This window comes from Globicephala melas, chromosome 12 (assembly GCF_963455315.2).
Source record: "Globicephala melas chromosome 12, mGloMel1.2, whole genome shotgun sequence".
NCBI classification, from domain to species: domain Eukaryota; kingdom Metazoa; phylum Chordata; class Mammalia; order Artiodactyla; family Delphinidae; genus Globicephala; species Globicephala melas.
The window spans coordinates 9,536,277-9,547,499 of NC_083325.1; the positions used below are offsets into that span (position 1 = coordinate 9,536,277).

At 64.9% G+C, this 11,223-nt stretch overlaps 1 protein-coding gene across 4 annotated transcripts; it reads left to right on the plus strand.

Annotated features, from left to right (window-relative positions):
• The first annotated feature begins 235 nt into the window (after positions 1 to 235).
• On the plus strand, positions 236 to 9,922 carry SEMA4C (semaphorin 4C). 4 transcript variants are annotated; one of them, XM_030838913.2, is made up of 15 exons: positions 236 to 335; positions 2,332 to 2,477; positions 3,960 to 4,108; positions 4,435 to 4,497; positions 4,644 to 4,742; positions 4,818 to 4,914; positions 5,037 to 5,153; positions 5,251 to 5,402; positions 5,499 to 5,674; positions 5,947 to 6,091; positions 6,192 to 6,414; positions 6,530 to 6,642; positions 8,068 to 8,225; positions 8,314 to 8,384; positions 8,512 to 9,922. In XM_030838913.2, exons 2-15 carry the CDS (start codon positions 2,369 to 2,371, stop codon positions 9,339 to 9,341), a joined length of 2,502 nt encoding a protein of 833 aa, XP_030694773.1. In that variant the 5' UTR covers positions 236 to 335; positions 2,332 to 2,368; the 3' UTR covers positions 9,342 to 9,922. The 4 variants fall into 4 exon arrangements, with proteins under 4 accessions (XP_030694773.1, XP_030694772.1, XP_060165529.1 ...); XM_030838912.2 differs by having other exon boundaries at positions 243 to 335; positions 2,329 to 2,477; XM_060309546.1 differs by lacking the exon at positions 236 to 335 and adding an exon at positions 842 to 1,014 and having other exon boundaries at positions 2,329 to 2,477.
• The last annotated feature ends 1,301 nt before the right edge of the window (positions 9,923 to 11,223 follow it).

Sequence of the window (11,223 nt, forward strand, 5' to 3'; positions counted from 1 at the left end):
CGGGTAGGCGTGCGGGTCGCGGCGGGTCGCAGCCCCCTCCGGGGCGGGCCTTCGCGGCCCGCCCCCGACCTCCGTCGAGCCCCCCCGCCTGACGTCAGGGGGGAGGGGGCGGAGAGCCGCGGCCGCGGCGGAGAAAGAGCCGGCGCCCGCCGCGGTGGCGCGGGGAGCCCGAGCCCAGGGGCGCCGAGCCGAGCCGGGCCGAGGGGCGGTGGCAGAGGGGCAGCGGAGCTGGGCGGGCGGGCGCGCGCGGGCGGCGGCGGCGCGCGGGCAGGGGCGGACCGTGGTCGGAGCCGAACGCGAGGGCGGCGCCCAGGGATTCAAGCCGCGAAGAAGAGGTGAGTGAGGCCGGGTTTGCTTGGGATCGGAGCCAGGGGGCTCCGGGGTCGCCGCTTTGTCCCCCGACTCGGGCGGGGGACGCCGCACGCGCGAGGGACGGGGTCTGGGGGCTCAGGGAGGGGCGGCGGCGGGGACAGCTGTCCGCCCGAGCGCCTTTCTGCGCCCCCCGCGGGCTGCTTGGCGGGGGCTGGGGAGCAGGGAGAGCGGCGCCCGCCGCCACAGGGTCCGGAGGCGCGGACTGGTCAGGGGCAGCGGGGCTCAGGGAGCGGGGGTCCCTCGTGCAGTCCGGTCCGCAGCCGGGATCTTCTCCAGGCCCCCGAACTGCCCCTGGCTCCCCCACCCCCGACGGAAAGTTTGGGGCGGGCTTGGACGGAGGCCGATGTTGTGGGATCGGATTTCCCTGCCGCGGCCCCCCGGCCGCGCGCCCGCTCCGCTGGGGAGGCGGGCTGTCCTGGAAAGCCAGGCTCCTGAGCCGCGCCGCCCAGTCCCCGGCTGGAGCGCTAGCCCTGCAGCCGCGGGGGCGCCGTCCGCGGCCCGCCGCTCTGGGTGGGCAAGGGTGGGGGGCGCGCCGCCAGGAGCCCGCACCCCTCTACACACCCCCACCTCCGGGGCTGCTCCGGGGAGGAGCTGTGGCGGCAGAGCCTTGGAGCGCGCCGCGGGGTCCGGCCCGGGCCTGGGGTAAGGGGCCGAGGGAGGGCTGGGGGTGTGTTGGGGGACGGGGGTGGTGGTGAACGCATCTCCTGCGCCCCCCCCCGCCCTTCCCGCGCTGGGTTACTGGGCCGACAGGGGGCGTCCGCAGGCCGGGCTCCGCCACGCTCCCAGCGCCGCCGCTTTGTTTGCCTTCAAATCCCCGAAGCTGGGGGAGGGGAGAATCCGGGGGGGCGGGGGGACCCGGGACGGGGTCTTGGCGGGGACCCTTTGTTTTGGGGTGAGCATAGACCCAGCTTCTTTGTCTCTGTTCCCGGCATTGGAGGGCTGGAGCAGTGGAAATTAATCCAGATGGCCTGCCCTGGCCGGGGTCCTGGGGGCGCGATCTCTGAGTTGGGAAGGTTCGTCAAGACCCCGGGAGAGCGCAGCAGGCGCCGGCCCTGCTCGGGGCGCCCTCCGCGGTCCAGGAGGAACCCCCCTGGCGCTCCCCACCGGGTCCTCACTTCCCCCCAGCCCCCGCCTGAACGCGCTGCCGGGAGATCCCTGATGAGACCGGAGCCGGCTCCGTTGTTCCGCCGCCCCTCAGCCCTAGGGCTGGTGTGTCCTAGGATCCTGTGCGAGGAACAGGATGAGGCCCCGGTCATTTCCACGCCCATCCCACCCACTTCCTGCCTTCCTTCTTGGGCAACAAAGGGGCCTCGGGAAGCGGGGCCCCTCCAGCTCCCGGACCCACTTCAGCCCTGTGATGTGGAACGGGGTTTGGGGCTCTGCCCGGCCATTGTCTGCGCTGGGGGAGGCAAGAGGCTGGGGCCGGGACCCCCGCAGGCCTGATGCGCCGAGTCCTCCCTGGGGGTCTTTTCCAACCTCCTGCCCCACCGCATGCTTATCACCCTGCTGAGGGGTTTGCGTCTCAGAATTAGGTCTTGGAGCTGGCTGGAGCCCCAGTAGGGCCAGGTCCTGCCTCCAGAGGTTATTTTAAGAAATCTTTCGAATCTATCAGGCCTGAGGCGAGGAGGGGGGTCCCCTTTTTATTTTCTTAAACAACTTCCTGTTGAAGAGAAGGAGTCGGGGAGGGCCCGGAGGTTGTCCGAGTGTCCGCTCTTGCAGCTGACTTAGCTCTCTCCCTCCCCCCAGGGAGACCCCATGGTCCCTTTGGAGGCTGTAGAGGCTGAGGCCAGGTGTCGGAGGGGACTAGGTCTCTGCTCCAAGGCCTGGGGCACGGGGGAGTCCTGGGGAGGATGGATCTGGTCTTCTGTCCTGTCGGTGCCTCCTGGTACGGCTTGTGTGGGCCCCCTTCCGGTCTGTTTTCTCTGGCTGTGATTCTGACCCTTTCTTTTCCCCCAGCAGGGCAGCTGGCCTGGAGCTAAGCGCCAGGGCGTGTGCCATGGCCATGCACTGGGCCGTCTGGCTGCTGGCAGTGGGACTGTGGGGCCTGGGCATTGGGGCTGAGGTGTGGTGGAACCTGGTGCCCCGGAAGACGGTATCTTCTGGGGGTGAGTGCCTGGAGGGCGGGGAGCGGGAGGCCAGGAGGGACTCCTGGGGGAAGAGGGGTGCTAAGGAATTGCCCTCTAGGACGTGCCAGCCGTATTCTGCAGTCGGGCTCAAGGCCCACTGATGTACGTGACACAGCTTACTGAGGAATGTGAGTGAGTGGCCCTAGGGACCCAGAACTGGTAGTCCAGGCCAGGACCTAGAGGATCCCTCCTGACACTTAGGACCTGGCTCAGCTGCCCCTGTTATACAAGAGAGAGTGACCATTCTGCATTACTCTCCCCATGCCTCACTTCTGGAATTATCGCGAGCACTGAGAGCCTAAAGAGAGAAACCTGGGTCAGGATGGGCATGAGGTGAAGGGTGTCACTGCCTGCACCCAAGTCTTTCCAGCTCTCTGCCCCCAGGAGCCCCCTTAGCAACCCTGATACAATAGACGTCCCTCTGCTGCCCTGACACTCTGCTGTCTGGTGGCCCTAGAGTGGGGGGGGTGCGCACGCATGCACGTGCTCGCATGGGGGGACGGCAGACCTGACAGCCCTTCTGTGCTCACACACCTGTCTGCGGAGGTGATGTCAGGTGTTTGTATCATCTGTTTGCTCTGGGGGCCCAGGATGAGCTCACCTCCCACAGGCTCCTCTCCATGCTAACGAAGCCTTCCCTTGCCGGCCTGTGTCTGGGCCCGTCGTTGTCTCCAAAGAGTGAGGCTGGTTCAGAGGGACCCTGAGGACAGGTCGGCAGCTGTTCTGGGGGCTGACGTAGGAACCCTGTGACTACGCGAATACCATAGCGCACTGCTTGGCGGATGGCAACAGGGCTTCCCAGCCCTGAGGCTTCAGCGCCATCTCTGGTCCCCAGCTTCTGGTTTCCGCTGACCTGCCTGGCCTGGCCTCCCAGCCCGATTCCATCTCCTGCCGTCTCTCCTCAGCCCATAGCCGGCTGTGCTTGTATCCCTAACAGCCCGGATTTGGGTCTCACTGGAGGGAAGGGTTTCCTAAGTCAAAGGAGTGCTCACAACTTCTGTCCGTCCTACCCTACTGGATCAGGGTCCAGGGCCTGGCTGGACCCTGGTGAGGGCAGCAGGCAGCAGAGCAAAGAAGGAAGCAGCAGCTGAGGAAGCTGGGAGGGGGGAGTGCTGCTGACCCTGAGAGTGAGAGCCGTCGGTCTGATGGCTTCCTCTGACCGGAAGCTGTGGCTGAGATATCCTTCCTTCCTCCTCCCCAGCCCAGATTTGCCTCCGCCCCGGCTGGGAAAGGCCAGGGAGGCCTGGGTGGAGCTGTCAGAGCCAAAAGCCTGTTCAGAAAATGCCCTTTACTACCAGTCAGGGGGCTTGGCTGGCATCTGCCTGTGGGGTGCTAGCTCTAATGTGGGGACCAGGGGTGACCATCGCATAGAGGAGGGCTGATTTGGGGGTGGGGGGCCTCCCAGAGTCCCAGGAAGGTCCACTCACCCCATCCCTGCTCTTTCTGGCCTTGTCCCTGCAGAGCTGGCCACGGTGGTGCGGCGCTTCTCCCAGACGGGCATCCAGGACTTTCTGACGCTGACCTTGACCGAGCAGACCGGGCTCCTGTACGTAGGGGCCCGGGAGGCCCTGTTTGCCTTCAGCGTGGAGGCTCTGGAGCTGCAGGGAGTGGTGAGAGGTGGGGGAGCGGGAGGCACGCGGGGGTGAGAGAGGCAGGACCCGGAGGGGCTTCGCTTGGCCAGGCTGTCCCCTCGGCTCAGCTGCCCCCCACCCCATTCTCCTCGGTGAGCGCGTTGTTTCCCCCGAGTCTGCAGCGCTTACTGGGTCCACTGCGTTGGGGCAGCTGGGGCTTCTGACCTCTGCTGGAATAAGCTCCCAGAGAGTGGGGACCGTGTCTTCTCACTTGGCTTCCCCACGTTGCTGCCATGGGCCCTGCTAGTAGCACATGCTCAGTATGTACCTGTGACATTGCTGACGTGTCCCCTCCCTGCCCCCAGATCTCATGGGAGGCGCCAGCTGAGAAGAAGGCGGAGTGCACCCAGAAAGGGAAGAGTAACCAGGTGGGCGCTTGGGACACTGCTGGCAGGGGCGGGGGGCATGGTGCACACTCTTTCCCCAGAGCCCCCTTTGACCCAGTGCTGGTCTGGGTCCTTGTGTCCCCATGTCCGGGGCCCTCATACTTTAACTGACGCCTCTCTCTCCCCAGACGGAGTGTTTCAACTTCATCCGCTTCCTGCAGCCGTATAACGCATCCCACCTGTATGTCTGTGGTACCTACGCCTTCCAGCCCAAGTGCACCTACATTGTGAGTGCCGCTCCCCTCCCCCAGCCCCCTCGACCGATCCCCGTCGCCTTCTCATCGCCTCTTCCCTTCCCCTAGGACATGCTCACCTTCACCCTGGAGCGTGGCGAGTTCGAAGATGGCAAGGGGAAGTGTCCCTATGACCCAGTTAAGGGCCACACCGGCCTCCTTGTGGGTGAGTGGCTGTCCCGCTGCAGGTTGGGGGGTTCCCCCAGGACTTGTTCCCAGTCCGGGGCTGTGTGGCCTGAGTGCAACTGCACCTCGCTTCTGGTCCGGCTGACCCCCTGTCTCCCGTAGACGGGGAGCTGTACTCGGCCACGCTCAACAACTTCCTGGGCACGGAGCCTGTCATCCTGCGGATCATGGGGCCGCACCACGCCATGAAGACGGAGTACCTGGCCTTCTGGCTCAACGGTGAGCCCCGAGGAGCCGGCCAGCCAACCGGGCAGCCGTGGGTGGGAAGCGCCGCGAGGGCCCAGCGCCCGGGCTGACCCTCCTCCCCTTCCCGCAGAACCGCATTTCGTGGGCTCCGCCTACATCCCGGAGAGCTTGGGCAGCTTCACGGGGGACGACGACAAGGTGTACTTCTTCTTCAGCGAGCGCGCCGTGGAATACGACTGCTACGCCGAGCAGGTGGTGGCCCGCGTGGCCCGAGTCTGCAAGGTACAGACGCCCCGCGGCGGGCGGCCCCGGGAGCGCGGCGGACGGCCCCGGGAGCCCGGCGGGGCTGACCGGCAGTGTCCCCTCGCTGTCCCCCAGGGTGACGTGGGGGGCGCACGGACGCTGCAGAGGAAGTGGACCACGTTCCTGAAGGCGCGGCTGGTGTGCTCCGCGCCTGACTGGCAGCTCTACTTCAACCAGCTGCAGGCTCTGCATACCCTGCAGGACACCTCCTGGCACAACACCACCTTCTTCGGGGTTTTTCGGGCGCGGTGGTGAGTTGGCTGGGAGCCCTTGGGGGTGGGGAGGAGCGGGTCCGCAGGCTGGGTCTGACAGGGACAGGCCCCGGGGACGTCCAGGCGCCTGGCCCCTTTGCAAAGCCCCCCGCGGGAGGCGGGCCGTGCTCTGTCCCCGGTGGCACTTGGAGCCGCCGTCGCGTCACGTGGGCCCGTGACCTTCTTGTGCTTGGGCCCTGCCTTCCCGCTGCACGCCCGGAGCTGTGGTCGCCCCAGGCCTGACCCTGGGGGTCCCTCCCTTGCTGTGACAGGGGCGACATGGACCTGTCAGCAGTCTGTGAGTACAAGTTGGAAGAGATCCAGAGGGTGTTCGAGGGGCCCTACAAGGAGTACCATGAGCAAGCCCAAAAGTGGGGCCGCTACACCGACCCGGTACCCAGCCCGCGGCCCGGCTCGGTGAGTCATCCGGGGCAGGGGCGCGCTTGTGTCCTCCTCGCCAGTGCCCTTCCCGCCGGGCTGATAGCTCCCTCCTCTCCCTCCTCTCCCCCGCCCCCAGTGCATCAACAACTGGCACCGGCGCCACGGCTACACCAGTTCCCTGGAGCTGCCCGACAACACCCTCAACTTCATCAAGAAGCACCCGCTGATGGAGGAGCAGGTGGGGCCTCGGTGGGGCCGGCCCCTGCTGGTGAAGAAAGACGCCAACTTCACCCAGCTGGTGGCCGACCGGGTCACGGGGCTCGATGGAGCCACCTGTACAGTGCTGTTCATCGGCACAGGTGGGCCCAGGGGGCGCGGCAAGGCCGCTGGGGACTGGGCGGAGGCCTGTGTGCCCCGCGCGGGGAAAGCCTCTTGCTCTTTTCTTTACACCTGTCCTCCCCCACCCCCCCACAGGAGATGGCTGGCTGCTCAAGGCCGTGAGCCTGGGGCCCTGGGTCCACCTGATTGAGGAGCTGCAGGTGTTTGACCAGGAGCCAGTGGAAAGCCTGGTCCTGTCCCGGAGCAAGGTAGTAATCAGGCCCCACCCACCACTGTCCCCAGGCCACCCCTGGTCGTGTGCTTGGCCGGTACAGGGGTGGGGAGATGCCTGAGCCACCTCGGGTAGCTTGGGGAGGGTCCCAGGAATGAGAGCGCTAACGGAATCCGCGCTCTGCGGGCGTTATGTTTTCTATATAGCCTGGTCCTGGCGGCCGGGCGTTATGTTTTCTATATAGCCTGGTCCTGGCAGCCGGGCGTTATGTTTTCTATATAGCCTGGTCCTGGCGGCCGGGCGTTATGTTTTCTATATAGCCTGGTCCTGGCGGCCGGGCGTTATGTTTTCTATATAGCCTGGTCCTGGCGGCCGGGCGTTATGTTTTCTATATAGCCTGGTCCTGGCGGCCGGGCGTTATGTTTCATATATAGCCTGGTCCTGGCGGGGCTGCGTTCCCAGAACGGGGCCGTGGCAGCTGCTCTGTGCGCTCTCTTCAGGCCCCTCGGGGTTGCGCTGTGCCTCTTCTCTGCCGGTGCCACTGTTGGCCCGGCCTTGTGCTGTGTCGGTTCGTGATGCCCTCGTGACGTCGCCTTGCCGACCGGCCCCGTTGCCCTCCAGCCCTGCCCCCTGCCTCCGGCGGCTTCAGCCGTTCCCCGAAGTGCTGCTCTCACTTCTGCTCTTGCTCTGCTCTCTTCTGGCGAACCTGTGGCACCTTCCCGCGCGCGCCTTTCACCACCGGTGGTGGCGGCTCAGGTTGTTTCTCCAGAACGTGGAATAATGGCAGAAACAAAGTCTGTGGTTGAAGAAACACACAAATTGGCAATCACCATTCAAACAGAGGAAAACGCCTTATGCTCTGCTGGTGCTATTGTGAGGCTGACGGGCCCTGCGGAAACTGAACTTCCTGCGCTATTTATACTGTCCTGGAGTGAGTGAGTGAGTGAGTGTGTGTGTGTGTGTGTGTGTGTGTAGGGGTGTGTGTGTGTGTAGGGGTGTGTGTGTGTAGGGATGTGTGTGTGTGTGTGTGTAGGGGTGTGTGTGTAGGGGGTGTGTGTGTGTAGGGGGTGTGTGTGTAGGAGGTGTGTGTGTAGGGTGTGTGTGTGTGTAGGGGTGTGTGTGTAGGTATGTGTGTGTAGGGGTGTGTGTGTGTGTAGGGGGTGTGTTTGTAGGGATGTGTGCGTGTAGGGGTGTGTGTGTGTGTGTGTGTGTGTGAGATTACATTTCTCGGCCTCACAGGTTCGCTGTTCCTTTCTAATAAGGTCACATCTGTAAGATGCTTAGGATTGCGTTTGGCCTGCAGTAAGCCCTCCGTGCATTCTCAGTCCTCAGATTTCCCTCCTCAGGACTTGAGCGCAGCCCCCTTTCTCTTTTGGGCCCCTTGTGCCCCCTGGCCAAGGTCTGAGCCGCCCCCAGGCCGTGTCCGGGCCTGGCTCACCCCCCTCCTGTGCTTCTCTGGCAGAAGCTGCTCTTTGCGGGCTCCCGCTCCCAGCTGGTCCAGCTGCCCCTGGCCGACTGCGCGAAGTACCGCTCCTGCGCTGACTGCGTGCTCGCTCGGGACCCCTACTGCGCCTGGAGCGTCAACACCAGCCGCTGCACGGCCGTGGGCGGCCACTCCGGGTGAGTGGGGCTCTGCGCGTGCTGGGACCAGCAGGGAGGGGAGGGGGGCTAGAGCTGGGACGCTGATGGCCTCTGCTTCCCCCACCAGGTCCCTGCTGATCCAGCACGTGACAGTCTCAGACACCTCAAGCATCTGTAACTTCCGGGGCAGTAAGAAAGGTGAGCTGTCTTTTTTAGTCCCCCTCCCAGGGCGGTGGGCCTTGGGCCAGAGCTGAAGTGTCTGCATCCGCCCTCCGGCCTGGGTTTCCTGCACTGACTCTCTGCTCTGCTTTCCCTGCCGTTGCAGTCAGGCTCACGCCCAAAAACATCACGGTGGTGGCAGGCACAGACCTGGTGCTGCCCTGCCGCCTCTCCTCCAACCTCGCCCATGCCCGCTGGACCTTTGGGGGCCGGGAGCTGCCTGCAGAGCAGCCCGGCTCCTTCCTCTACGACGCCCGGCTGCAGGCCCTGGTGGTGATGGCCGCCCAGCCCCGCCACGCCGGGGCCTACCACTGCTTCTCGGAGGAGCAGGGGGCCCGGCTGGCTGCCGAAGGCTACCTGGTAGCAGTGGTGGCGGGCCCGTCAGTGACCCTGGAGGCCCGGGCCCCCCTGGAGAGCCTGGGGCTGGTGTGGCTGGCCGTGGTGGCCCTGGGGGCCGTGTGCCTTGTGCTGCTGCTGCTGGTTCTGTCCCTGCGCCGGCGGCTGCGGGAGGAGCTGGAGAAGGGCGCCAAGGCAGCCGAGAGGACCCTGGTGTACCCTCTGGAGCTGCCCAAGGAGCCCACCAGTCCCCCCTTCCGGCCCGGCCCCGAGACGGACGAGAAACTCTGGGACCCCGTGGGCTACTACTACTCGGACGGCTCCCTCAAGATCGTTCCTGGACACGCCCGGTGCCAGCCCGGCGGCGGGCCCCCCTCGCCGCCTCCTGGCATCCCCGGCCAGCCCCTGCCTTCTCCAACTCGCCTCCACCTGGGGGGCGGGCGGAACTCCAATGCCAACGGATACGTGCGCTTACAGCTGGGAGGGGAGGACCGGGGCAGCCTCGGGCACCCGCTGCCCGAGCTCGCCGACGAGCTGAGACGCAAACTGCAGCAGCGCCAGCAGCTGCCGGACTCCAACCCCGAGGAGTCCTCGGTGTGAGGGTCCCCCTCCGGCGGGGCGGCGTGGGAGGCGCGGCTCCTACTTTGCACAGGCACCAGCTACCTCAGGGACATGGCACGGGCACCTGCTCTGCCCCGGACGGACCCTGCCCGGCACCGCCCAGCCATGAGGACCTGCTCTCTCAGCACGGGCACTGCCACTTGGTGTGGCTCACCGGGGCACCAGCCTCACAACAGAGGGCACCTTCCTCCTCTGTGAGGGGCTGTGAATCACAGACGCACGGGACCCCAGCAGCCAAAACCTTTCAAGGCGGAAGTTGGAGACGTGGGTGTGTTTGTGTACATACATGTGTGTCTGTGGATGTGTGCACGTATGTGTGTGTGGGTGTGTGACACAGTCTTCCTGTTTCTGTCAAGTCTTCCCTTGGCCTGGGGTCCTCCTGGTGGGTCACTGAAGCTATGAAGGGGAAGGGGTTGTATCACTTTGCCTCTCCTACCCCCGCCTGTCCCCAGTTGGGGGGCAGCCATGTACATACGGGGGTGGGCTGGGCAGGGTGCTGTGCCCCTCTGGGGGAGTCCAGGGCTCTGGGGTGGGCCTGGTCCTACTCCCAGGGCTGTGAATGTTTTCAGGGTGGGGGGGGGAGATGGAGCCTCCTGTGTGTTTGGGGGAAGGGTGGGAGGGGCCTCCCGCTTGGCCCTGGGATTCAGTGGTATTTTATACTTGTCCTCCCTGGCGGGGCTGGGAAAGGTGGTGTGGGGGGAGGGGGAGGGGGAGGGGAGGAGAGGGCGGGCATGCTGTGGACGGGGCACATCCTCTCCCAGCCCCAGGAGGAGGGCTTCTCACAGTGTAACTTATTGTGTCCCCACGTATTTATTTGTTGTAAATATTTGAGTATTTTTATATGGACAAATAAAATGGAGAAAATGAAACTTCCTGTCACGGAGATAAGACATTTGGGCCAAAACCTTCTGGGTGCCAAGAGGGAGACTCCCTGTGGGTTGAGTGGGGCTGGACTGCCCCCCTTCTCAGTCCTGGGGCAGCCTCCCTTTCCTTCAGTGGTCCCCCTCCTGCCTGTGCCTCTCTCTGGAGGGGGGACAGCCCAGGCGCCAATGTTTTCCCACAGTGGTGGTTCGGGCTGGGAGCCAGACCAGGGCCACAGCCTCTTGAGAGCCAGCCTTGGCTTCTGGCCAAAGGGAGAAGTCAGGGCATGGGGAGTAGAAGCAGGAGAGCGGGAGGGGCCTGGCTTCCCAGAACTCTGGGAAGGGGAAATGGGAGTGAGGGGGCCGAGGAGGGGAACTTCCTAGAAGCAGCTTAAGGTGGTGTGGGCTGGCTCGTGTGGGGATGGGGCTCCCAACCAACTTAAGGGAGGAAGGATGACTTTCAGCCTTTACCCTCCAGACTGTTAGCCCTGAACGCTCCAGCAACACACCATAGGGAACTTTCCCCGTTGCCACCCGGTGGGCACCAAGCCCCTGGCCTATGGAAGGAGCCGAGCAGGGCCCAGGTATTTGTAAGAAAAACAGGACCCCGCCTGGGTTCTATAATTCACGCCCACACACAGAGGCAGCCAGCCAGTCCTCTGTACCCTTGACCGGTCTGGGGGTGCCTGCTGTGGCTGGAATAGGCTGCTGCCCGGCGTCCTGCTGTTAAGAGAGGGCTGGCATCTGCTGACTTGAGCACGCTACGCTTCCCGCACGGTCACTAAGCCACAGCCCAGAGAATGTCTCGATACAAGAAGGTTGATTCGGTAAACTAGGTGCCCACTGTGGGGTTGAGGGTTCCAGGCCCTTTTCCCTGCCCCCCGGGCCTACGTGCAGGTGCTCCCAGCGGCAGGATAGGTCATGACTACCTGCCTCCCACGGGGTTTTTAAAAATGAGCAGGAGGGGCGAGAGGAGGGAGGGTGTCGCGCGGCCTTTCAAG

What these genes read in the sequence shown, in the direction of transcription:
- SEMA4C (XM_030838913.2), top strand. Translation starts at nt 2,369, where the DNA reads ATGGCCATGCACTGGGCCGTCTGGCTGCTGGCAGTGGGACTGTGGGGC. An exon ending in GCCGTGGGCGGCCACTCCGG is followed by an intron (nt 8,226 to 8,313) that starts GTGAGTGGGGCT and finishes TTCCCCCACCAG; the next exon opens with GTCCCTGCTGATCCAGCACG. An exon ending in CTTCCGGGGCAGTAAGAAAG is followed by an intron (nt 8,385 to 8,511) that starts GTGAGCTGTCTT and finishes CTGCCGTTGCAG; the next exon opens with TCAGGCTCACGCCCAAAAAC.